This window comes from Agelaius phoeniceus, chromosome 3, assembly GCF_051311805.1.
Source record: "Agelaius phoeniceus isolate bAgePho1 chromosome 3, bAgePho1.hap1, whole genome shotgun sequence".
Classification (NCBI taxonomy): domain Eukaryota; kingdom Metazoa; phylum Chordata; class Aves; order Passeriformes; family Icteridae; genus Agelaius; species Agelaius phoeniceus.
In genome coordinates, this window is record NC_135267.1 from 16,559,842 (window position 1) to 16,587,753 (window position 27,912).

The window sequence follows — 27,912 nt, forward strand, 5'->3', positions numbered from 1 at the left end:
CTGTCAAAACCAAGCAATATAAAAGCTCCTGAATGAGCATATGTTGCATTTTGGCATGATTATAAAGATCTTTTTCTGACTACAGGAATCAGAAAACTTTTACATCTCAAAAGCAAGACAATCAACCACTAAAAGTCCTATAGGTTACTAGTGCAAAACTCAAATTAAAAACAATAGAAGTTAAAGTAGAGGAATAAAACACTCTTTGAAAAGCAATTGCCAGATTTTACAGTCAGTTTCCAATGGAGCACAACACCAGATTATAATCCTAATGACCTCAGACAATTAAAAAAATTCAAACACGATAGACTCATATTAAAGAATGAAGTTGCATTCATGACATCTATTGCATAATAAATTTATAAATAGACAAATTTGCTAAAGCAATTGACAAATATAATCTGAGACCTCAATTATACAAAAATATTTTTTACATAATTGAGGAAACTATTTGTATCTGTACTGAAATGAAGAATACTGGGGCAAGAAAAGGCAAATTTCTAATATTGCTGCTGCAGTTTGGTTTGTTTCTGCAATACATATTGTTTTATCAACTTGTTTTGATGACAAAGATTGAGGAAGAAAAAGCTTAAAGCAGTTAATGTAGGCAGTTTTATGAAGGCTGGAATGAGAAGATTGTGGTTGAACATGCCCTGCATTGCCAGTAAGAAAACTGTATCTTCACTACAAACCAAATATGTAAACCTTCCAGCGCTTGAGTCTAACATTTTCTTCTCTTCACAACATCCTGCAGTGATCCAATCCCTTTGGGATATTGCCCATATCCATTTTTCACTGTAGCTCACTCACTTTCCTGGTAACACTCTTAAGAAAACCAAAACAACAGTCAGAAATGTGAGTGAAACAGCTGCAATGAAGTTTCATTAACAGGCTTAGTACACAACCACAGTAGTTTACACATGAAATGGAACTTTCAGGCACTGCTCTGAGGCAAACCTTGGCAACGTTGGTTTTAGCAGCCAATGCCACAAATTAGACTAATCTGATGCAAAAAGTTACATTCTAACCCAAATTATCCACAATATCCCAGATTTTGAAGCAAATACAGTCCTTACATTGTATCAAATTTATTAAATTATTACAGTTTTTGTAGTCACAATATTCCATCATCAGGAAAAATGTACTTCAGCAATGCTGCTACTTTTCTTTCAGCATGAATATCATGATGAACCATGAGAACTGGATAAAGGACATTGCTTGACAGCAATATGCACATTTCTTGCAAACATTAGATAGTGTGTCATTTATTTTATTTTTGTGAGGAATTATTTCTGTGGGATAAAGGAAGCAGTAAAATGTTCTCTTGTAAGGAGAAAAGGAAGATACTATCACTATCTAATTTTCACTGTACTTAAACTTGTATTTAACAGCAGTCACTACTTTTAAGTCTACTTTCATTTAATATGATATTGTAGAGGCGTCACGCTCTTTGAAGATGGCTTATCTTCAGCAGCTGAAATGCACTGCTTTTCCTTAATTGAAAAGACAAAATCCTTTCCATCACAGGACTACATCAAAAGAGCTCCAAAAAATTAAGATAACATTAAATAATTAAAATTAGCATTTTCTTTCAAAAAAAAATTTATTGTTATTATCCACAATATCTGTTCATAATGCTTAACATATGCACAACAAAGAAAATCTTGTGTGCATACCCGCTGTTACAATACGCAGTATCTCCTGCATTCCCATTTAACTTCACTGCTTTCCCAGATACCATTGTTCAAAACTTAACATATTTATCTCACTGAAAATCAGTTCTGCGAAGATTAAATATTTGCAAGCCTCTAGAAAGTTGCTGAATAAGTTACAGAAAATTTTCACCAAAGTTATTTTAAGTTTTCTTATGCTGTATTACACTGCAGTTGATTAAATGAAATGTTAACTTTATAAAACAATTAACTCATATTTCAAGATTGACTCTATCAAACTTAACTGTCAACAATATATATTTAATTGTCAAGATAGGAAAAAATGTAAAGCATATGTATACAGGATATATACTTTATAATTAATTCAAGCACATATGAAAATGCATGAGATGACAATGAGAAGCAACTCCAAATCTTTCTGACATCTACATTACTAATATTTTGAATCTTAGAATCATAGAATCACAGAGTTGTTTAGGTTGGAAAAGATCTTTAAAGCCATCAAGCTCTACTGTTAAACCAGCAATCCAACACTAAACCCTAGCTCTAACTTCCATGTCTGCATGTTTTATATATTTCTCCAGTGATGGTGATTCAGCCACTTCCCTATACAGCCTCTTTCAGTGTTTTATAACCCTTTTTGTGAAGATTATTTTTCCAAATATCCAACCTAAACATCCTCTGGTGCAACTTAAGGCCATTGCCTCTTGTCTGATTTTTTGTTAGTCGGGGGAAGAGTCTGACTCCCAGCTCACTATAGACTCCTTTCAGGGAGTTGTAGGGGGGCCATAAGGTCTCCTTTCAGCCTCTTGTTCTCCCAGCCAAACAGCTCTGGCTCCCTCAGCCACTTCTCATAAGCCTCACACAAGTGGCCTTGACCCATTGATTCAGTCTGCCCAGATCCTTCTGCAGAGCTTTCTTGCCCTCCAGTGAACCAATGCTCGCACCACAACTTGGTGTCATCTGCAGAATGTCATCTTAAAACAACTATTTCCAGAACTATTTCCACACTTCTAAAGTGAGTAGAATGATTAATTATTAATTGCTCTGTAACTAGCCTGAGTCTCATAAATGGTATGCATGCCTTCTTTTTCAGCAGGAGAAATAAGTGTGGCCCATTTCCTGAGCTGTCCTGAAATAATTTCCTGCAAATGAAAGAAAGTTCCTTTCTTTTTTATGCTCAAAAGGAAAAGCAAAATAAAGAAATTAGGTTGGTTTTCTTTTGTCATGGGCTATCATCATGGGCTGATTGAGAGACTCAAGCGTTTTTCTGCTTGATGGAATAGGGCAAAAATGCATAGAATAAGTGTATTCCCATCATGGTAATTAGTGGATCTCTGAGGGATGACAGTGACATCACAGTTTGAATGCTACAGTGACAGGAGAAAGGCATTGTAGGGAGTTCCACATTACTGAGGGTTCAAGTGTTCCTACTTTTGCTGTTTTCAGGAGCTTAAATCTTTCTTAAAATGAATAACAAAGGAGTAACAATTGAATTATAATGGATTTCAACTATCTTAGTAACTAGAAATTTTATGTCTCCACTTATCCCCTTTCTCTGTCACTTGGGATTTGTCTTCTTTGGGATCCTCTCTTACTTGTATTTAATGGGCTTGCAGAGTACTTGAGTATTTAGTCTCTATTCATATAGAAGCTGCTTAATGATTTTATCATCTTTATATCTCTTCTCTAAAAACTATTTTCCAATTTAATTTCTCTATTTTGCTATGGAGAGGGAGTCATAAACAGGAAATAAACAGAACTCCGTATGTTACTAGTTTTTAGAGAATCCCACTTTTATCAGTGTCATCGAGATATTGTGTTCTATTTCTTCCTGGTCACAGAGGAGCTCACACTTGCTTTAGCTTCCATTAGTATGGCTTGGTTTATGCTGCTCCTTTTTGGGTGATAAGCACAACCACAGTGGATTACTGGCTTTTGCTCCTTGCATTAATTTGTGTATGTTACTGAGCAGTCCTAGCCATGAGTGTGGTTTAACCTGCTGGAAAAAAATTATGATAGCAATGGTAACCGAAATGCAGAAAAAAAACTTTGGTTCTCCTCACTGAGTACTCACTGCCACATCTGAGGCAGCAGGTACAGTATAATGGATACACACTGCACAATATTTCCCATGGAAGGAACGGGAGACAGTTTTGCCCTGCAAAAATTCTTCATTTTACAATGTTTGGACAGATATAGCTATAAAAGGCCTATTCCAGTGAAAGGTTTGTATTCCTTCTGCACTCCTCCACAAACATTTTAAGGACTAACTTACTCCTGAGAGACAAACAGACAGCTAGCTTGCTTTCTTCTTGCTGGACAAGATGGCTGGATTTTACCTATTTGAAGCTACTTAATAGGAACTAGGCACCCAGAGAGCACACTAGGTGCCTAACTTTCTTATAAAGTCAACCCAAAACTTTCACTTCCAAGGCTGTGGAGTCTATGAGCACAGATATTTGGTCATTAGATACATCTATGTACAAACACCATGGAAAGCCTACTACCAACCTCATTTTCCTACCTCATTTTCTTTTCATTTTATTCTCCTTCAGTTGCATGTATTGTTACTTTTACAGGAATAATGTATCCTATTACGAGCTGCAAGTCAGTGACAGCAATGAAAGTCATGGTGCTGCTTCTGCCTATCTATTTATTTTCCAAGATTTTTCTATAAATCACACTCTCATTGTTGGAAATTCAACTATTTCCTGGACTGAGTAGCTTGGATTTACTGTGCAGCATCTTCCCTGACTGAATGTTTATGTTTGCTACAGTAAATTACTTCAATAAGAATAAATTTATTTCCACTAAGCACATCAGGGATGTGATGAGCACTGTCCAACTGTAGATTTAAACATTCTTTCCAAGGATGTGTTGTGGCCCAGACTACCATAATATAATTTTACGGTACCTGTTCAGGTATCATAGTTAATCAGATATAATATCTGTGGGATTTGCTAATGGTCCAGACTATGTGATCTTTGATAAAAACAGAAAACAGTAAACTTACCTAATTTGCACACTGTACCAGTATCCATCATCCACTCTAGCAGTGGTAGAGATGTTTTTGACTTCTGCTGTGTCATCACATAAATACTGGTACTACAGAGTGAGAAAAGGTTTTAATTACATTATTTCTAATAATTAAACAGTTTCAGGCATTGAAACTTGAATTTTAAAATGATAAATGGTTTCAAAAAAATCCTGAAGGATGTCATGTGTATCAAGGAAAATAAATGTTTCATTGAAAGTTCTGGATAAGGAAGCCTATTGTACCAGAAATATGTACACATATATGCTTCCTAATCTGCATGAAAATGCTTTAATCTTTGTGTATTGTACAATCAGATATTATGGGTCTGATTTGCAAAGAAGTCGACCATCTGCAACCCATCTGAAATTAACACTGGCCATGGGTGAATTTTACTTAACATTTTATGGCTTCCTTACACTTCCAAACATGTAATGTAGCGTGCAGGCTTGAGCATTTTGGAGCACCATTTAATTTCCTATACTAATGTGAACAAGCACTTGATTTCATGGTTTGTCTACTTGTAATTGTAGCTTGATTGTGAGCTTAGAACCATTTGTTCATTGGGCTTTAAATCCACATTTAATTGACCAGCTTTGTGAATGATTAAGTGAATTCAATTAGTTTTAACATGGCACACTGGGATCTCTGAATAGATTTGTGTCAATTAAAATACCTTCATATTTTATGGTGCTTATGATATGTTAGAAAAATATTTTTCCGCATCATTACTTTACCATGAATACAAGTAAGATGAACTTAAAGCCATCACCATTTTCTAAAGGTTGGATAATTTCCTCCCCGTGACTAATCTCACCTTTTTTTTTTCTGGACAAAGTCACAATATAATAAAAGACAAAAAAATCACAATATAACAAAATAAAGTAAAAGGTAATTTTCTCTTCTTTTCTATTTATATTCAGTTTATGTATCTGTTTAGTATGGTCATTGTCTTAAAACATGAGGGTGAATATAATACAAAATGCTGTTTCTAACAGATATTTCACAGTTCTTACAAAAGAATATATTACAGGTACTTTAGGAAACTTTTAGCAGAAAATTGGGAGATTAGTAACGAGAAAAGTAACTTTTCTTTTATTATCTTTTTATAGCCTCTTTAGTTTCTGCCTATCTCTTAATAAAGCTCTAATATTACCTCTTCCTCAAAAAAGATGGAATAATTTGTGGAAGGTAAAGATATACCACAATAAACACTTTACTCTTTAAAGTTAATAAACAAATATATTCCTTGTTAGTCTGTCCACAAATAATTTTTTTCCTGATCCTGTGGAACTGAGATTTAAATAATAGATGGATTCAAAGATTTCTACTCATAGATACATGGTAAAAAAGATACACTCTATTCCCTAACATGATAAATTTTCCTATAACAATTCATTCAATTTCTATGTCTACACCTACGCCATAGGCCTTCCTTATGACAATTTTAATAAAGTTCCATGTGAGGAATTTAAGTTAGTTTAGGTATAAAATACAATAACCTAATTTGTACAGCATGTAAAGATAAAACCTACATTTTTTGGTTTTGTATTTTAATGTATACTCTTGTGAGTCATATTGACTCTATTAGCCAAGAATTGGACAAAACAGAAAGCAAGTTTAACAATTATCTTCTTTAAACTACTGAAGATGTCAAGAATCTCCATAGCTTTATTTACTATCTTCTACAGTAAGAAAATTTAAAAATATTAACATTTTTACAGATTCAACTTTTATTTACTTTTCCTTCAGTGGGAGATTTTGATGCCTTACCTGCAAGGTACCATTATTGATGACAAGTCGAATTAAAAAAGGTCGTATTGTTTCTGGGCTCTGTTCAATATTTAGAAGAAGTCCATGAGGATCATAGGTCTTAAATTCCAGGTGGATGAAATTTTGCATGTTCAAATGTAAGCCTTGAAATTCCAGGTAAGAATCGCCATAGTAGCGAGCATAACTAAAATCTGTGAATAGAATTTTGAGACATGTAAGAATACAAAGACATTTTCTTCTTCACACACTGCTTTCTTATTCTGGTAGTGGTAGCAAAGATACAGCATAATTGTTTATATCTTTCAAGGATTCATAAATGAATCTGAAAAATGATATTGGTTTTCTTCTGTCAAAGGTTAACACTGAGAGTTTATATAACTAGACATAAAGGTTTTTGTCAAATTATATTAAGCAAGCATATAGATCAATCCCTGAAAGACTAGGCTACAAAGATGAAAGAATTGGTACGTATCTAGCAGCTTTGGCTCGACATTTGCTTCAAAGTCGGTGTTTTCATCAAACCTAGATGCAAGAACGAATGGGTTTGGAGTCTCTACAAAAACTATGCAGTATCTAAAGGGAGGAAGACATTCTACATCCTAATTATGAAGCTGGCATCTTAATATATCAAATCTTTTCTGGTGCTACGGTGAAAGATGAAAATTTCCCTTGGGTTTACATCCATCTTGTCTCATTTATCTATAAACCTCATAGCATTCAGCACCCTATGCAATACCTGGCAAGGGCAGATGCAACACTTTTTTAAATAGAAAAGGTATGTGAATACATGGGTTCAAGCCCACTAGGTGACACTTAAAAGGGGCTTCTTTGTATTTTTTATTTCTTCCTGTCCCCTTCTTTCTTCTCATCTTCCCTTTCCCTGCTCCTCTCCTCTACTTTTTCTGCTCCCTTCCCTTCCCTTTCCTTCCCTTCCCTTCCTTCCCTCCCCTTCCCTTCCCTTTTCCCTTCCCTTCCCTTCCCTGTTCCCTCCCTTTTCTCTCCTCTCCTTTCATTGCTCACTTTCCCCCATTTTTTCCCCTTCTTTTTCTCTCCCTTATGGTGTGATTACAAGGGAAGAGACATGCACATAGGTACCTATTCATACACAGCTGCAGTCTTACACTTTGTTTTTTCATTTGCCAGTATTAAAATTGAGATCACTACATTTGTCTGCTTGTAAAGACTAAAAAATATGGGTTCTCTTCCATACTTGTAACATAGGAGTTAAGTACTTTAATTTTTGTAGAAGCAGGTACATATGCTTTAGTCTCACAGCACACAATTATTTGTTTGATCAGCTTCATGAGACTGATAAATATTTAAAGAAATATTAACAATTCAGCCATCTTGTGAAAAATATTGGTGCAACACTATCAACCTGCATACAATACACAACACATTAGTGAATGATTCCATTTCCCTTTGGTCAAATTTCACTCAATCAACTCTACAGGGGTTTAGGATATCTTTGAAGGTCACAGATCTCTTTTTATTTTCCAAAACAGGTAAAATTTTAATCTCTTGTGACAACAACTCCGATACCAAATGCCTCACTATATATGATTAAATTCTGAACAAAAATGATAGCGGGATAAAACAAAAACTGTTGATGCTGAACTTTCATGTTTCACTGTAAGGGTATGCTGAATTTTATCCTTTCACGACTTTGCATAAACTTATTTACAAAGTCCGAGTCACACTGGTCAAATCTCAAACTAAGCTCTTAAGAAATTCTCAGTACTATATAAGAATCATCAACATATGCATACATACAACATAGAATAACATAGACCAAAAATTCCAAGCAATACCAATCAATAACCAGTGCTGCAATAAAAGAGATTTTACAATTTTAAGCGTATTTAATCCTTAAAAACTCTTTTTTGAACTATAAGCCTGTAGGTGTAAATTTCAGAAATTAAATTAAAAAGAAAGGCACAGAAAGCTTTTTACATTTTATAGACAGGGCAATTTCTCAAATAAAAGGCTTTCAAGAATTATTGCCAATCGCTAACCCTTGTTTGTTTTCCTTCCTGAGCAAGCCACTGAGCTCTAAATCTTTCTCTCATTCTGCTTGCCCTGAATTGCCCCTGAATAGATTTTGCTTATCCCAAGGAACCACTCAGTTATCCCCACACTCCTGAAAGTCTGATATCTAACCATTTCTTTTTCTTGATCCATTTAGGAGATCAGCTTGGCTAAAAGTCAGCAAATTGTACACAACCTCCCCTTCCTGCAGTCCTAAATCCTTCTGCTACCTTTCCAATATTTTGGAGGTGGGTTGTTTTTATTGTTGGGTTGTTTTTCTCTCCCACATTGTTCAGTGTATAACAAAGCTGACATGTGAGAAAGGTCAAAACTATGTCAGCTCATCAGAGATTTGCTAACACAAGACATTTGAGACCCCAGATCTCACAGAAGAGTAAAATCTGTAATCATAAGGAGAAAGAAATAAAAAAAGGTAGTTGTGAGAAGAGTTTATTCAACGATTCCCGAAACTGTAATTTAACTCTGATAACTGAGGTCAGACTGAATTATCTACTAAAATTCAGGGAAGACCAAACAAGCACAAGCTAGTGGCATCTACCTTTAGCTTTCTCCATGTAATTGTAGCTAGTGCACAGAGCACTACAGACAAAACTTGCGACTTTATTCCGGCCAACATCCATTTATTTTTATCTTCATATGGCAGCACGTGATGAAGCCTTGCAAGACAATACACTCCATGCCTACTCGACAGATTTGAGGCCAGTTTGGCTTCTTCTGGGAAATACATTCATGCTGCTAAACAGAAAACTTCTTAAACAAATCATCTGCAGTAAAATTGCTCCAATTGCTCTAGTCCACAAATATGGAAAGAATTAATGAGAGAAAGCACTGAAGAATATTTAGCAGGCTCCAGGTTTCTGTAAAGTCCATAAAAATACTACTTCAATAACAAACAGGCTACATTCCTTCCCACAACAGCTATTAACATTAACTGCTGGTGTGGTTTTACTTATTAAGATTCTCACATTGTTTGTAAAAGTACACAATTTCTTTTTATAGAACATAAGCTTTGCTTATAATCCTTCTACTGCACTTAGATGCAGTTTTTTTCATTTGACCTCTGGAGTTGGCATCCTAGATTGCTTTTTGTCCTAATGGAGAGGACTCATCCCCCAAGCCTTTAGAACAAAAAAAAGAAAAATTGAAACCATATCTTATCTTTCCCTAGGAATGCCTAACACTTGCTTTCCTAAGAAACAGACAAGCCCTTTGGTCTATAAAATCCTCTCAGCTTTAGCTTGCTCCCCTGTGTACATCCAGCTCTCTGTGGCTTTGTGTTTACTAGACTTCATATGAATGTTAAATGTCTGAATGTTAAAAAATTTGAGATTCAGCTGTAATAGTAAGCAGATACACAGGCAGGTCTGAACCCAGCTGACAGGCAAGCTTCATTAACTCTTGCCACTCCCTACTGGTTTTCTTTATTCCAGTGAGTATCAGCTACATCAGCTTCAGAATGGAGGCCTGCAAATTTAAAAATTTTTGAGAGCTACACAATTGCAAGAGCTTGTTTATAAAGACAAGTAGAGAGAGATAATAAAACCTTTTTAGATGTTCACAAGCATGCACTCCTGGCGATCAAGCTTTTGCCTCCATATATTTCTATGTATAATGTAGCCCCTGCAGTTTGCATGGACTCAGGCACAAAGAGGATTAAAATGATGCTCCTCTTCTTTCTTCTGCAATTCTTTTTGTTATGTTACACCTGGGAACAAAATCCTCCCGTTCAAGCTCTTGGTCTTCCATTTCTCATGGACATATATTTCACATCTTTTGTTATTCTTCTAGTTAGAACTATCTTACAACATTCAAACAGAGGGCATTATTGCCTATGGAAAGGACCTGTCATGAAAAAATCATAGCAATTAATTTTCTATTTGAAATTTTATTTATTTTATTAAGAAGGAACACATTTATTAATAGCATAAAAAACCATCGTCATAAAAACCACTTCTGTTTGTTTAAAATCAGATAATGGCGAAAGAAAAAACAGAAAAGCAAAACAAGAAATTCAGAGCAAGGACTGTTTCACAGGGCAGTTTGCAGACCTCTTGAGCCCAGTTGATGACTTCCAGTGGATGTCCATGTCCCAGGTTTACATAAACAGCATTCAAGGAGCTGTGCCTCCCCTGGGACAGCTTGTCAGCTTCCTCCATACAAACTGCCATGGCTTCCTCAGCCCTTCCTCAGCCAGGGTGTGCTCCTGGCCCACCACACTGGGCATCCAGCCCTGCCAGCACCTCCTGTGAGCCTGGCTGGCAGGACCCAGTGCCCTGCCCCTCCAATGGCCACACTGATGGATGGCTGTGCCATTGTCTGCACAGTTCCCTCTCACTTCTTGCTGCTGCTTGTGGTGAGCTCCCTCTGTGAGCTCTGAGAGTCTGGTGACAGAGCTGTAGGGACAGAGAAGGCAGCTGCCACCATCAGGCAGAATATTGCACAAGCACATGTGGAGAAGAAGCTGAGAAAGGGCCAGAGGCCATCACCCCACAGGTAGGGATGGGTGGGCTGTTGAGACAGGAGAGGCTGGAAACATGTGATGGACCAGCAGACATGCAGCTGCTCAGTGAATTGCTGAAGGCAACAAGGTTCTTCAAGAGACCCTCAGAGGCAGCTCAGCCCAGAGCTGGTGGAAGTTGCTGGCTTGAAACATTTCAGGCACACGTGTGGGGAAAGGGGCAGGTCAGGTCTTGCCCTGGCAAGGTGCTGCCCTGCTCCACACACCCTGCACCCCCAGGGGCTGGATTCCAGCAGTGGGGCCAAACCCTGGCATGTGGGAGGCAATGCTCCACACTCCAACCCTGGAGCCCCTAACCCAGCTCCCAAGCGGCAAAATGACCAGAAGTCCCTCCTAAGGGAAGGGCCCAGGAAAGCTAATGGGTATGTAAGCCAGAGCACAAGGCACACACAGGTCTTGGCCCTACATCCTCTTGGAATTTCTCTCAGGTGAACACCACTGGAATCAGAAGTGGTACCTGTATTTGTTCTTTTCTATATCTCTTCTCTCTTTCTTCTAATTCCTTCTTCTCAAAGTTTGAGTAACTTAAAGTCAGATGGGTTGGAGTTTGCTAAGTGGAATGGGCTTAGAGTTTACTAAATTAACGCTTTGTGAAACACTTTATGTTGATTTAATGCTGCTCTAACATTAAAAAGTTCCCAGATTTTCTGAAGTTTGACAGTAAAGTTTTTGTTTGCCCTCTTGAGAATATCTTGTCAGTGTCTCCCTTGCATCTAACTCAAACTGCAAAAAATAACCTTAAATCCTTGCAAAAGACTCATTGAGTGAGCTCCAGGGCCTTACACCAAACCAACCTGATGTCCTCAGAGGCTTGTCTGTCAGCTTCACTGTCAGAGCAAGGATCTGGGATTCTATACAGGGCCCAGCAGGCTTGCCCAGCTCACAGATGTTTAACCCTTGTTACTCTTCCCTATGGGCACCAATAATACTGCAAGGGTAGCCCAATGCACCAAGAGTGACTGCAGAGCTCTCAGTGTGGGAGGAAGGCATGGGGGACCTTCAGTCCTGCCGCTGAGCAGGAAGTCTTACAAGGAGGTTATTGAGCCTCCAGTCAGGCTCTTTGTAGATATTAATGACAGAGGGATAAGAGAAAATATACTTAAACTGAAACAGGTATCTTACCACTGAAGAAACATACTCGTTGTCCTAATTACAAAGAACTAATCTCCCTATTATTTTTTTTTTAATTTCACAGAATATAAAAGCAGAGTTAATGGATAATATTAGTCATATGATGATTTTTTTTTTGTTACCACTTCTAGAAATTTCTGTTTCAGATAGCCCATGCATGTAGGAGTGGGATTTGTTTTTTTTCACTCTCAATGTGCTTAAAGCACCTCAGCTTTCATTTACCTTACACCTGTTTTCTCTCAAAAAATCTAATTTCTTTGAAGTTTCATTTTTAATGAGTCATTTCAATCACTCTCTTTTGCATCTAAAATAAGGTCAATCTTCCCAGCAAGTCCTGAAAGACAGCCACTGCAAAATAATCCATGAGTTTTACTCTTTACTCCCTTAAATACAATAATCTACTTCCTATTTGTAACCACCATTTAAAAGGCTTTTGTTTATTTTCAAATTAGTCTCATTTACTTCCATAATTTCATTTAGTCTTTTCAGCTGAAACACCTTAAAGGCAGAGCAGAACAATGTTCTCCAACCATTATTTCTATTTACAGTTGCAAAGCTATTTCACTGAAATGTGCTTCACCTTTGGTTCCACACAACAAACCCACAATTACAGTGAATCCATGTTTTATTCTGTCACAGAACTCTGTGCTGCATGACTAGCAGGGAATTATAGTTATGTTTTTCTCTCAAAGTTGAAATGTTCTCTAATGTGGCGTGTTAGACAACAATAAAATGTGGTTAACATCCAGAACGGTTGCCAGTGCAGCCCACAAGTAGCTTTCAAGCAAAGAAAAACAAGCTATGAATAAACGCCCTTCACTGTTGCTTTTTCAAGCTGACACATAGCCAGGGATTTCAGTAGCCTTTGAAATTCTTCTGAAAGAAAAACATTACAGTTTAGAGCTCCTATTACTTCACAGTATCTTCACTACTAGCCTAAATATACACACACACACGCAGAAACGCATATGTAGAATTCAGGCGCCCTATAGGTATGGAACATCAGACCCTAAATCCCAGGGAGCTCCTCCTATTTCCCTGAAGTTATTACACACCTCTCCTTTCCTCACACATGTGTCAATCATGTCTGTTGCTCCAAGTTTTGATTCTTAACTCCAACATGTCCAACAGCCAGTCTGTAATGTTTTTGAGTGAGGTCTGTACTCACCTTTGCTACTCACTCCATGAAGGGGACTCCATGAAGTAGGCTGCACTTTCTATTAATTTTCAGTTTTTTCCTCATTCTCTTCAGGAGTTACAGTTAGAAGCAACAAGAAAACTATACATATAATATTTTCTTACACAATTAATTTTTCAGATTTTTTAAAATAAAAATGCTGACTGCAAAGAACTGGAAATATCCTCCTTGAACTCAGGGAAAAGGGAGGCAGTCTTCTAGCAGGAATCCATTTGAATTATAGTAGGGACCTGGAATGCAATTAGTGCAGGAAATTGTTTTGTTATGGTCAGAAAATTATTAATAGTTTCTAAAGCAGGATTCTGTTTCCTGGTGAAGTGTAGATTTTAAATTCAAATCTACTGCCTCTATCTATTAATTGCAGTAATAGCTTAGTGAGTTAACTGATCCTTGCCTGACTGCTGCCTGCTAGTCCCAGAGGGGATTTTTGCCATGTGGGCTAGCTCATCAACATACAGATATATAGATAATGGAAAGAGGTGTTTATGTTCATGGCAGTCAGAAGGGAATAGAAGAATTTCTCTCACTGAAGGCATAAAACATACATACATACATACATACATATAAATCAGGAAAAACATCAGCAGCTTGTGGTTCTGCTTCAGCTAAAGACTGTTTTTTTTTTATTTTTATTTTTTAAATGTACTAGAAGAGACACAAAGAGGATCAGCTAGTATTACTGCAGAAATCAGGAGCAGCTCTTACCTCAGGGATAATTTGGCTTGCTCTCAGCAGAACTTCACAAGTCTTGCTAAAATCTTTCCCCCTGCTGCTCTTTCTTACAAAGCACTGGCATCTGGAACACAGCCAGCACCAAGCCCAGTGCCACTGCCTACGTGTTGATAACCCCCATGGCTAGAAAGCATTAGAGCCACCACTGGGAGAAAAGCAGTTCTATCCAAAGGAAACCAAGTTTTTTGCCCTTTACTCATAAACCAACATGCTGTTTTTCAGTCTCTTACAACTAGACTTTGAACAAACAGAACTGAACTATTTTTAGCATATAATAACTGTTTTAAAGATCACAACAATATTAATGGTCAAAGCAAGAAGAGTTCATAATGTGAATTTAAGATATCCTTTATAGTACACATTATAACTCCCTATTCCAAAGGGAGTTATCTTCCTATTATTCAAAATAAAAATTCACGTAAATAGCAAGATAATAAAGATCTTGCAATGTATTGTGAGAGCTGCACAGTTAAAGCAGAAATTTTTAAGCCTAAGATAAAAAAAAAAAAATCAGTAATCATCCCTTACCCCCAATACAAAGTCCATAATACAAGCAAGATTATTCCCTGATTGGAAAATAAGCAAATAAACCATTGTGAAATTCAGAAAAAGACAATATTTATATCTGGCCAAATCCACTGGTAGAATAAATAGATTTTTAAAAATTTGTTTCATGGTATTCTGTTTTTCTAGTGCAGTCAAAAAATCACCATTAGGAAGGTGCATGGACTATCCAACCATGGGTATTGCTTTAAAGTGACACACACACTAACATTGTCTATTCTGTGCATTTAGTTGAGGATGTATGCATGGTATCCAGCAGGAGTATAATGGAACTCTCTGTGAATAATTTGTTCTTGCTCCAGATCCAAATATGCAGATAGCCAACATTTTGATTTAGCAATTCAGCTTGAATTTGCTTAAGATTATGCAGCTATGGGAGAAGTGAAATTCAGGTGATTTGCTGACAAGTATTTTCAGGAGTGTGCTTCTTCCTCTTGAAGGTTATTATATAAATGCTTGTGAAGGCCTTAGATTCAAGCCATGTTTATCGTGAAAACCACCTCTGTCAGTGATGTCGCTGATGACCTATTGTAGCAAGATGGCAATCTAAGGTTTGTGAACTAACTGTGCTTGTTCCTTGTAATTTATAGTAATTACTTTTACCTATTAATTGTGCACATGCCTCACTAAATTGACAACGAAATTTTATCTTGGTCTGCATTTTTAAGTAACTGCTGTTGTATTTACCACAGTTATGATTTTGCATAAGCTCCTAACTGCCTGGTGAGTTGCAGTTAAATTGTTCAAGGGCATATTTCTGTCTTCAGGACGCATTGTTTTGGTCACACCTATGTATGACATCTCTCAGGCTGGTGGCAAATGGGCAGGCTAATATCAGCTGCACAATGTCTTCATCTTGGACACATGAAGCCTGAAAACATTCCCAACTGAAGCTGTACTTTCAGATATGAACAGTATGCACAGTATTACTGTATCAAGCTGTCTTATACAAATTGGGATGAAACTCATGACCCTGACAGCAAAGCTATGGTGCTCTGAAATAATACTTAATTCATCCTTCTGGTGAAGTTGTGACTAATATCTTGCATACAGTGCTGTGTTCAGTATTTCTATATACCCCTGCTTTTCTTTCTCCCAGTTACACAGTGCAAAAATATGCAGCTGTCCTTTGAAAGAAATACCAAAGCCTCAATTAAGAGTCTAGTGAGCATTATTTCTGCTTCCTTCATCTTAAATAATGTATTAGAAGCCTGTAGTCTTCTAATGCATTCTTATTCTAATGCAATGGTTTTCTTTTTAACTTCTAATGAAGACCTGCATGCACACAAAGCATCAACAAAAAACACTCAGCGAATGTTAAAAACGTGAATCATTCACAATATTAACTTCTTCAATGATGTCCAATAAAGAAGGCAAAAGATAGAAAATAACATGTCTTATGCATCTATTTCACTTTCTGAACCCTAGTGGTCTAGGATCTGCTAATGTGCATGAGAACTATGGAAAAAAATGTTGCCATGAATATTAAAGAATACAAGTAAGAAGTGAAACATTAATAACATACCACACCAATATTCCAACACAAAAATCAGTGAATGTTTTGAAGATCACACAAAAAAACTTTGATTGAAAACAGGATCAGAAAATTTAGTAAATATAATTTATGACACATAACCTTGTAGAGAAACCCAAACTCAAAACTTCCAAGAGATGGTTTATAAATTGTAGATATAACATACAATACTGGCTGTTCCCCCTTTCTGTTTTGTATGTGATTTAGTCCCTTGAAACATACACACACAAAATTCTATTTTGGTATCTTTTTAATATAGGAACTGACAGTCTAAAGGATGGAGAAGGTTTAGAATAATAGTGCTGCTTAGGTAATTTATTTCAAGATATGCATTTGAAGTAATTTATATGCTTAAAAATTCAACCTTACATTTGGTGTCTTAATGTAAGCACTGCAGAATAATTTCCCCTGTGTAGAAGAACTTACTGTGTAAAAGAAGGCCTTCACACAAATTTTCTATAGCACAGATTCTGTATGAATCATGACAAGAAAATTAGGTGTGCAGATGCATCACCTTCCAAAATAACTACATGCATGGAATTTGTTGGTGATAATGAAAAATTCCTGTTGCTTCATAGCAAATATCTGGGTTTGTATAAAGCTTGACTAGTATCTTTGGTTAAGTGCAGATGGGACCCTGAAGTAACTACACCATGGTTGAGATAGAGACTTCTTAAATGAGAATTCATGAAAAGATCCCCACTTTTTATCCTAAGATCAAGTTAAACACAAAACTGACTGCAAACCTAAATGAGGGGACATGACTGAAAGCTAGATGACTTAAAAATGCTGCCTAGATAGCAATCAGGGCTGCAAAACAAATGAGTTACCCATGCACCTTTATCTGTGATGAAAAAAAAAGCAAATAGGTGAAGATGTCTGTTATCAAGATGACACAGACAATTAACATGGCAAAACCAAGATTTTCTGCTTCTGAAGAAGCCATGCAAAACACATAATATTCAACTGTGTTAAGAAGCTGTATACTATACATGAAGTTTTCCTGTGTGCCCAGAAATTGAGATGGCAACATCAAAAGCTGGAAAAATTTAGAATACATTCAAAGACACATATAGAGCAAAGAAAATGGTGGTGGAAGATAAAAGGAGGTAGAAGATAAATGGTGGTAGAAGATAAAACTCCCTCTGGGTTGTACACTAGTTAACAAACTAGGAATATATTCTGTAGCAGTTTTGGTTAAACTGGGCAGAAACACCAATTAAGTGTAGTGGCTTTGGTTCACCAATCTTCATTTCCCAATCAACGCACCAGTTATTGTGGTGGGTGTAGCACTGGCCAAACACCAGTGCACCCACTAGAATCATTTACTTATGTATTCTTCACTTATGTATTCTGCAGTGCTTACATTAAGACACCAAATGTAAGGTTGAATTTTTAAGCATATAAATTACTTCAAATGCATATCTTGAAATAAATTACCTAAGCAGCACTATTATTCTAAACCTTCTCCATCCTTTAGACTGTCAGTTCCTATATTAAAAAGATACCAAAATAGAATTTTGTGTGTGTCTTTGAATGTATTTCTGCTGCAAGATAAGGATTAGGGGGAGAGCAAAGCAGGCCAAACCTTTAGGAGGCATAAAGAAAACTTTAATAACAGAACTAGAAGAAAATTAATAAGAAATCAGAATAAACCTTCAGAGCACTTCTCCTCCCCCGCACTTTTCTTTCTTTTTTCCACTGACAAAATAAAAAGAAAAATTTGGTGTTTTCAATCAGTTCACCACTTATAAAATATGTTGCTGTCTTATTGCAAAAGTTCCATACCTTCTTGGCGACATCTCACAGGCAGCTCCTCACATCACTAACTCCTTCTTCACAATACAGCCAACAAACTGCAGCTAGCCCACTCTTTTATAGCACTCATCATTGTTGGACAGAGCTGTGGCCTATTAAGGGCAGGCCTGTTCCTAATCTTTGGTGATTAGTACAGCTGCAACTCCTCAGGTGTGAGACTACCTTTTGCACTATTCTCTTACGTTCTATGTCTCCACAAAAATAATCTTTCTTCAGTCCACTTAGAGAGAGGAGTCTCTCCTGCCATGCCATGAAGACTTTTCCACAAGAAACAGCTCTCTTGTGGTTTTAATTTTCATTAATAGCAGCTGCCCAGAAATCTTCAATCGTGAAGTCCCTCCCTCAGTTTTGGGGTTTCCCCACAACTAACACCATGGGTCATTTCAGCTTGATGAGCTGTTCTAGTATAGAAAATAAAAACTTCTTTTATCTCTGGGAACAGAGGTTTTCTTGTTTCATCCCTGGGGCAAAGTTTCTCATTTCTCTCATATCTTTCTGTTCAAGCTTCTCACTGGATCACAGCTACTTCAACATCTGCTTGCTTCAACATGGGTGCCTCTGCTCATAGCTTGGTTAGAATGCTACATGCCCCCAGAGCATTCCATGAATTACAGGGAAAAAACCCGAAGTCTGATATATCAATTGTATCTTCACCATAGCCTTACAAGAATATTTCAGCCCAAGACTAAGATACTGCCTCATTCTCCTCCCATCTGGGATTTGACTCCTTCTTCACTGACCTTGGTGTCTCCATGGTTTTTTTTCTTTACTTGTCTGCATCCTTCCCTTTTTCTCTCACTTGTGAGAGAATGTCTTCAAGTTTCATCTGTGCATAGAGTTACTATCTTGCCTGGGCCTGTGGATGTTTATGTGATCTCTGCTGGGCAGCGGCAGCAGCCACTGTGGCTGCATGGCTGTTTTCCAGCCCCTGCCAGTTCAATGGCAGCCGCAGGGCTGCAGGGCTGCCTCTGTTCTCAGCCGCATGACTTTTCCATGGCACCAGCAGAACGGTTCGGGGGCTCGCTGCCAGAGTGGAGCCTGGCTTGGCTCCACCCAAAGCTGAGTGGAGCTGGCCTGGCCCGCCGGCCATGTCTGGAACTCGGAGGGTTGAGCCGAGCTGGCTGTGCGCAGGAGCGAGCGCGGTCTGGCCGGCGCTGCAGCAGAGCAGGGCCCGGCCCGGCCCCACATGGCCTGGCCCGGCCCCACATGGCCCAGCTCGGCCAGCATCCAGTTACCTGTGCAAAGGGTGGAAGCCAGAGTGTTTTTCCTGGGGTTTGTTCCTTTTTAAATGTAATCGCACAGAGGCATGTTGACTAAGTTTTCCCAAACATATTTCATTATAAAGTACAAATTAATTTAAAATGTGAAAGACGACCTATTTCTCTGTTTAGATTTAGCCCTGACTTTTACCAGAGGTATAGCAAGACTCTGTTGCTGTCGTTATTAATCAGACTAATTCTCTTCCTCTGTTCTAGTGTGTAGATTTAGACCACATTGTCATCCTGTTCAGTCAATAGAGAGGAATTCCCATTTCACTCAAAGGCAAAAAAACTTTCTAAATGGACAGAAGGAAAGTTTTCTAAAAAACCAGGAAGAAAACTGCAAAGCTGCCACTGATAAAATATTCTAGATCACCATCCTATCTTGGTCACTTGGGAAATTACTTATGTCTATATGGAAATTGTCTTGCCCTAGCAGAGAGCAGGAATTTTTGTTTCGTTCTATAAATCTCTGTGCCTGCAATAGCAACACCACTTAAACTGTGGTCTGCTTTAGGAAGGTCCCTTTAGTGTTGTGAGTTTGAAAGGACCAGATCTCTATAACTTTGGGTCTTGTATTTCCTAATATGCCTTCATCCTTTAAAGATAAAAATTAGATAACGAGACTCTGGGTACCGAGGAATCGCTTTTTAAAATTTATGTTTCATAACTTTTATATAATTTTCTGATTATGACTGTTTTATTATGTTGAAATTATATGAAGTAGGAGTAAATCCAGTATATTTTTACATCTTGTGCATAGCTCTAAAACCAGTCTCCATATTTATATTCTAACAAATAAAAAACTTTGTAAATGTGGTGAATGTAAAACACCAACTAATTTGCTTTAGACATCTCCAATATCCATGAAATGTAAACAATCAAGACAGAAATATCTGAGGAAGGACCAAGGTACAAAAACATAATTTGTATAGGAGCTGGAAATAATCTAATTTCACAGTCAAGCCTTTGCAAAATTCTTAGCTGTTGCTTTTCTGCTATTTGGTCTTCTGCATAATCTGACGATATGCCAAGTACTTTCATCTAAATGTATTTGTTAACTTTCTCAGAAATTTAAAATTCACCTCTGGTAAGCCCATGGTTTACCTGGTCTATATAAAATACAATTTAAGAAAAACAATATTGTCCTCTATGCCTCCAAGTAAAGATTACTCAGGAAAATCAAACTACTTATACCCACTTATACTTAAATACCACATAGCAAGAATCACTGAGAATTTCTTGGCTGTGACAGTGTTCACAGGGGTTTTCAGGATGAGGGAAGAGATGTAGATCTGACTCCATATTTCAGAAGGCTTGGTTTATTATTTTATTTTATATATATTACACTATAAGTATACTAGAAGAAATAGAAGGAAAGGTTTCATCTCAGAAGGCTAGCTAAGCTAAGAATAGAATAGAAAAGAATGATAACAAAAGCAGCTGGCTCCGACAGAGGGAGAGAGCCAGCTCTGCCATGAATGGTCACTAAATCCAAACATCCACACCAGACCAATCACAGACCCACCTGTTGCATTCCACAGCAGCAGATAACCATTGTTTACATTTTGTTCCTGGAGCCTCTCAGCTTCTCAGGAAGAAAAAATCCTAAGAAAGGATTTTCATAAAAAGATGTCTGAGACACTTGGCAAACACTGAATTCTGTTTTGATAAAAAAAAAGCCAAAACGCTTCAAAAATAATTATTCGGGAGCTAGAGCATCCAAATTTAATTTCTTTTGAAAGTTTGATGGGAATTGACAGCACATATTGATAACAAATGAAAAACCCCTTATTTACACCAAATAAAATTTGGAAAAAAATGTTTATTATCATTTTGGATACAATGACATTTCATTCATCTAACTGTATTTAAAATTTTCTTCCAAATCTTAGTTAGATTAATTAGTAATGTTAGGCACATTAAATGCAGACAATTGAAACAAGTAATTTCAGACACATAAAATGTAAAAACTGAGAATAGCTGCATCTGATAGCTATTTGTATGATTTTCACCAAAAATATTCATGTGGAAATCTCTTTATTAAAGACAAGCACTATAGTATTTAAGATTAATTGTTTTCAATTTCTAATATGCCCAAAGTAACAAAATAGTTGCAATACGTTTTATAATAACAGGAGCAGGTGCTGTGCACACTTTGGAGAGGAACAGATACTAATGAAAACCAGAAAGACCCTGAAATACAAAAGCTTTGTCCTAAAAATTGATATTAGCTCAGCACAAAGAAATTTCAAGTGTAATCTATTGTATGCTGGTACACAATGCATGTATTACTTAGGATGGTGTTTAGAGTGTTAGAGAAATATTGATTCTAATTGGTGATGCCATTCATTGTGTCTTCATTGATGGTTTTGTAAAGGTCCTTTGTTTCTTTATAGGATGGGAAATTTGTAGTCAATTTGGTTACCTTGAAACTTCAAGCTAGCTAATAATGACTATGAAGGAAATTTCTTTATATCTAATACTATAAATAAATATTGGAGAAAGATATTTATTATTACAATATTGGAAAACCTATTGAAATACTCTCCTACAGTTATAAAGAAAAATTAAACATCTAGCTTGTGTCTTTTATAGCCCACTCCTAAATTATTTTTTTTCAATTTAATACTTTTAAATTAATTGTTGCTTTGTGAATCAAAACATCAAAAAATCATCTTATGTCTTTCAAATGTTCAAATTCAATGTTTTACATGAAAGTAAAATCTCAGTATTACCAATTTCTAGTATTAAAACCTTTATTCTCATGAAGAAAACTCCATGGCTTATGCTTCCATGAGCTTCATTTTGAACCTTTTCGTTCAGCATAGTTTCAAATTTTATCAACTTTCTAAGGAGAGTACCAAAAATGACCTGATATTTATAACTTGACTTTTGTTAGTTAAGTTTAATGAAAATCAGCTTCTGTACAGGAAATGTGTTAACACAGCTCTAAAACAGCACACTGAGCTTTCTCTGAGGACTTAGAATTGTCTCCCTTATTTAAAGTACAAAGCAGGTTTCTCATCCCTTAGGAGCACAATGCTAAGCCCCCTGAAGGAATTAAAAGCACTTCTCTTACATGTAGCAGGCATATTGAATCCATGACAACTCACAAACATTTACAAGCAAGGCAGAGACATACATATTACAAAACCCCTCTGCTTGGAGAAGTTTAACCTGCAGCTCCCATCTTCCTTAAGCATGTCACATATACATGTCTCAATAATGCCATTCAGCAGAAGTGAATGCAAAATCCACTGGGACAGAGAAAAGGAGGGAGATGTGCAAGACTTCTTACTATGGCCTAGTGAATAAGGCTGTCACCCAGTTAGAAACCTCAGAATTGTAACAGGATATTGACTACAACTGAACCCCCTATACAGAGAAGAATGGGATTTAGGTCATCTTTAATATTAAGAAAATCTATGTTATAAAAGAAATGCATCATTTTTGGATGCAGGCTGAGAAAACATTTGTAAGAATCAAGAAGAGGAGGTATGTTTACAAATGAAGTATGTGAAAGGCAATGGTCATTTAAATCATTTGCATTATGCCTAGAAAGGCAAAAAGAAAAAAATAACATGGCTTTAGTGGCATAGACCTCTTACTTAGTCTGACAAAAAAAAAATCAGGTATACAATGCTTAAAATAATCAAAACTACTGTAAAAATACCTATCTAAAAATTCAGTTTGCTAAATAAAGAATATCCTTTTGTTTCCTTATATAATTCAGGGAATTATTGATTAAACAGAATCTCCTCTAGAGTGATCATGACCAAATCCCTACACTTTGTCTTTCTGCCCCTCAAAATGGGACCAAGAAATATGCAGTAATTGTGACATTAAGCATTTTGAAGCAATAAACCACACCAAAAATCTCCTTCTGAAAATGAAGTAGGAACCTATCTAACACTAGATAATAGTAACCAGGGAAGGCTGTAGCTGGGATGCTAAGCCCCTCCTCAGGTGCCAGGTATTGGATTAAGGATTGCATGCAGATCTGTCCACCTGGATGCTGAAGGCCAGAATTTTATCCTGGGTGTTGACATGCACAATTGCCCTTTCAAAGAACTAAACAGGGATCATTATTCTCTTTTACAGCAGTTCCACAAAGGTGGTAGTAGTGGCACTGTTCATCTTTTGTGCTACAAAGCAATTATTATACCGTTCAGCCAGCAGGAGACCCAGGTTAATTTTTTTTCTAGGTCTGGGACTCAATATCTCTGTCCTCTATGTATTAGCAAATGTTCCAGCTACTAGATAGAAAGCTAGCCCAGGGGGTATTTTGTCCTTCGGAGTGGCAAAATTCATGAGAAATGTAAGTGAGGAGGAAAGTATAGATTTTGTAGCCTTAGATGAGGGCACTTATCTGAGAGAAGGGAGACACCGGATGACTCAGATTTACTTTATGGTGGATGAGGAGAGAGGAACTTCTCTAACATGATTTACCTGAATAATTTTAGATGCATTTCTCGAGATGAATAACATCCTAAAAACATCTATTTCTCTGCATAGAGACAGTCTAGTGTCAGACTCCAGATCCTGCCATAGGCAAAAGAGAAAACAGCACTTAACATGGGGACTAGACATAGTGTTTTAAAGGTCTCATACCATATGCTGTGTAATTAATATGGAAATGCTGTATTAACATTAAAATTGTTATGTAATAAAGTCTTCCTTTTATCTGTCCTTTTTCTTAGCTGTTATGCTCATCCTCCCTATGTCCTGCTGGATCCTATGGTTGACACTTCAGTCTTCCTCAGGAGTGATGGGGGTGAGAGGTTGCAGGGGGTCATAGTCAGCTGTCAACATCCTCAGGTCTTCACCAGAAAAACTGTCACATTTCTTTGTCCTCAAGCTTGGTCACTGCTTTGGGTTCTTTCTAAATGTTTCCCTGTGACAGCCCTTTTCATTCTCCCAGAGTGCCAGCTCCAGCCTTACAGTGGCCTGCAGCCCCACACCAGCCCCATGCACACTAAGGGCTGTGCATTGTCAGGCAGCAGTGGAGGTGGGGGTGTCACTCCTTCCCCAGTGGGGCCACCACGGGGCTGGAGCGGAAGCTGGAGCAGGGGAGACAGCAGCCACCAGCTGGCCCCAGCACAGGAGTTGAACCAGCGACACCCAGGTCAGGCCAGAGCGAGTCTAAGCCCCTGAGTTGCCTGGTCAGGGCAGACAGCATATTTACTGGGCTGCACTGACTACCTAGAGCCCATATGGATAACATCATTAATCTCCAAGGTAAGTCATGATGATGTCTAAAATCTTGCTAAGGACTATGGTCTCTTAATGATCTCTTAAATGATCGAGTGTAAGATGAACAGTATCTCTTCCAAATTTTGTCAGCAAAGCTGACTTTTCCGATTTGATTAATAGTTACCTTAAATGTCCTTGAAAGCCAGGGAGAGTAAAAAAAGGAGCTGCCTGGGGCAATGTTGGCCCTAAAACTGATAAAAAACATACAACAGCAAGGTTCTGAGAAGTATCTATTCACTCGTGCAGAACAAGAGAAGCTCAATTGAATGAAATACTGACCTTCATCTTCCCTCACAGTTCCTCCAAATCACCTGATCTCACAGAGAATAAAGCTTCAAATTCAAGAAACGTGAGATGACCTCAAATGTAATGAACTTAAGAATCAAGTACTAGTACAGCTTTCTAGATTAAATAAAGTAAGTTGTACTACTGCTTTTCTGGACACTGAAATAAGAATGCAATGCTCAATTTGTCTCATATATTCATTCAATACATTCCTCCAGATTTTATATCACTGATTTGCTCCCCCATTCTTTGCTGTTTATTTAAAACTCACCTGAAGTACTAAATTGTGTAGTTGAATTTTGATTAGTGAAAATTCTGTTTTTTCTGCTCAGCTGAAGGACAGAAGGGATACCACATCAGGATTTTACTCATCACTGAATTGTTTCTAGTCCTAGTTTCTATGTTAACCCAGAAAGTAATAATATATGGTAAAATTTTATCCACTGGTGATTCCAAACAGAAGCCTCTGATATTAATGAACCAGTAATATTATAATTTCATATTCTATGAAAAATAATCTCTTAAGGCCAAGTTCCTTGCACCCTTTCTTCTGCTGAGAAAGTCCTTAAAATTTTAGGAAATTGAATGAACAATTTTTTCAAAGCCCTAAGAGACTGTTTACTTTTCACTCATCCAAATCTAATGGAGTCTGTCAAGAAATTTCACTCTAATAAATATATACATTTTAAATATACATTTTAAAATTGCTAGTAATGCCAAGGTAACAACAAAGGTTGCTTCACTCCTGGAAAATATTTTATTATATGTTCAGTTTCATCTATAGATTATTAAGGAAAAGCTGTTTTAAGGTTGATTCCAAGCTAGCAGATTCCAAGAAGCCACATATTTCATGTTTTAACTACACTGGGTTCAGTGTTGCAAATTTTCTTTCAGATTTATCAAATCAGTCACAAGAACTCCTCAGAGGTTTGAGTATGACAAGTTCCAACTTTTAGCTGTATTTTGATCTCAGATATGATTTCTAGTAGAAACCTAATCTAAATAAAAACACTGTCTGATTTACCAGTGCCTCATTAGTTTGTGCAAGTTAACATATCTACTTTTCTACTATCAAAAGTAGCAGCCTTCAATAACAGTTTAGTGTTGACTTTATGTATTTTACATCCTGTAAAGGGGAAGGGTTACATACCGAACTAACTTTATTGAATTTTTCTCTATCCTCATCTATTGCTTACTTCCTGACAGAAAGTGTCTCAAAAATTTCATACACATAATACTTTAGCAACATTCAATTTTGTCATAGAAGCCTTTCATTTATGCCTTCTCTTGCTCTTAGGACTTCTTTCACACAGATTGTTCAATATGGATTATCTGTAATGCTAAGAAGAACCATGATGATGAACTCCATTGAAGCTGATGAATTTTCTCACAAATAATTTTAAGATAAGAAAAAAGAAAAGCAGTAGTAGTTCATATTGAATACATGTAACAAAATGGCTGTGGTTGCTTGGCAACCAGGATCAGATTTATGGGAAAATAATAAATACCTACAGCAAGCTGTAGAGATTTTCCTGTTAACACAAAGATGCAGTTGAAATTTCTTGACATGTTCATTTACACACTATGCAAGTTTTTTCTGTGCATCTTTTAGTGATGAAAAGTTTGAATTTATCTGTTTAGATTAGTGATAGTGTTATATTCACTTTATTTCTTCTTCTCAATCTCTATTGGCAAACAAGCAACCTCCAGGTAAATCTGTTGAGCAGATTTTATGTCCAGCTTCCTATATGACTTTGAATGTTTTTTGGAGCATTTTCATTTGCTCATTCAAGAAGTAACTAACTTTGGGACATGGCTGCTGGGGAGACTTTTTCAGAATGGTGTCTCTTAACCATGGTAGTGTAAATGCTTCTGTTTGCTTTTCCAGCACATTTCAGACATTGGTGTGTAAAATATGCCCTAGGCCAAAACTCTGTTTTCTGCACTGTGTGGACCAAAGGCCATTGCAAGTTTCAGACTTGGAGAGCTGCAGAGAACTATAGACAAGACCTGCATCATTGTTAAACTTAAACCAAGATGTGAACTCACCTTCAGTATGAATGGCTGGGATACTCTGTGCCTGGTCTATGTGGCAGATATTTTGGTGGCCTTTGCTCTCCTCAGCATGAAAGAGTCCTGAACTTGTCTACTGGAGAATTTAATGGGTGTGGTAGACAGTACTTAAGCAATATCTATAGCTGCTCTCCATGAACTGCAGTACGCCCTTAAAGAGCTGAATCAAGAATACTGTGAACTGAAACTTTTTCCTGACCTAGCACTTCATCATTAGCATAGATACAACTTTTCTTGTGACATTAACTACTTCAGAGTTTTGGAAAAACTAAAAAAAATTTTTTTCAGCAAAAAATACAATAAATTCACTTGGAATAACTTCTTTTCATTTGGAGTAACTGCAAAGATGCTCCACTGCCTCCTGTGTTCCAGATGATGCAGCTAATGTGCTGGTAAAGTATTCTCTTGCCTGAAGTAGCTGTAGATCATTTCATGACAGAATAACCTTGTAGCTGCTGTTGGCTTTGTCAGGTGTGATGCAATTGTGCTTACATTTTAAAGGTATGAACTTCACTGAAAATGTGGTGGGATTTTCTTTAATGAAAACTAAACTCCTTCTAAAGTAAGTTCGCATCATCAGTGCAATGGAAGCTCAAAATATAAAGGTTAAAAAAAAAGCAATCATGGTGCAAAATGACCACTTTTTTTTTGAGGTTCATTTCTGTAATCAAGTGTAGCCAACTCAGAGCCAATGTCTATCATAAAGTCTTCCTTCTGTTTTATCATTATTCAGAGCCAGCACGGGTGATAAACCTACCATGGTACTCTGGTACCTGTAGGTAAATCCTAACTTTATTTTTGCTTTGTTTAAAGAAGACTACTGTTTCTAAAATTGCATTGTTCTCTCACAATTTTCAATATTCCCTTTCAACTTTTACTTTTAAGCTACTGTCTAAGGTTCAGATTGCTGTGTTTTCAAGAAAGATCATTAAAAAGGAATGAGAATATGGCACCACAATCATGAGAAGAGGGAAATTATTTTAAAACCTAGAGCTATAACCTTCTTTAACAG

General features: G+C 37.0%; 1 protein-coding gene across 1 annotated transcript in view; it reads right to left on the reverse strand.

Moving 5' to 3' along the window:
- The window catches only part of EYS (EGF-like photoreceptor maintenance factor), a 792,123-nt gene that overhangs the window by 257,249 nt on the left and 506,962 nt on the right, over nt 1–27,912 (reverse strand). Inside the window, exons 33-34 of the mRNA XM_054630570.2 lie at nt 6,484–6,674; nt 4,690–4,781 (exon numbers count right to left, since the gene is read on the reverse strand). Of these exons, the coding sequence (XP_054486545.2) occupies nt 4,690–4,781; nt 6,484–6,674 (283 nt within the window). The remainder of the gene's footprint in view (nt 1–4,689; nt 4,782–6,483; nt 6,675–27,912) is intronic.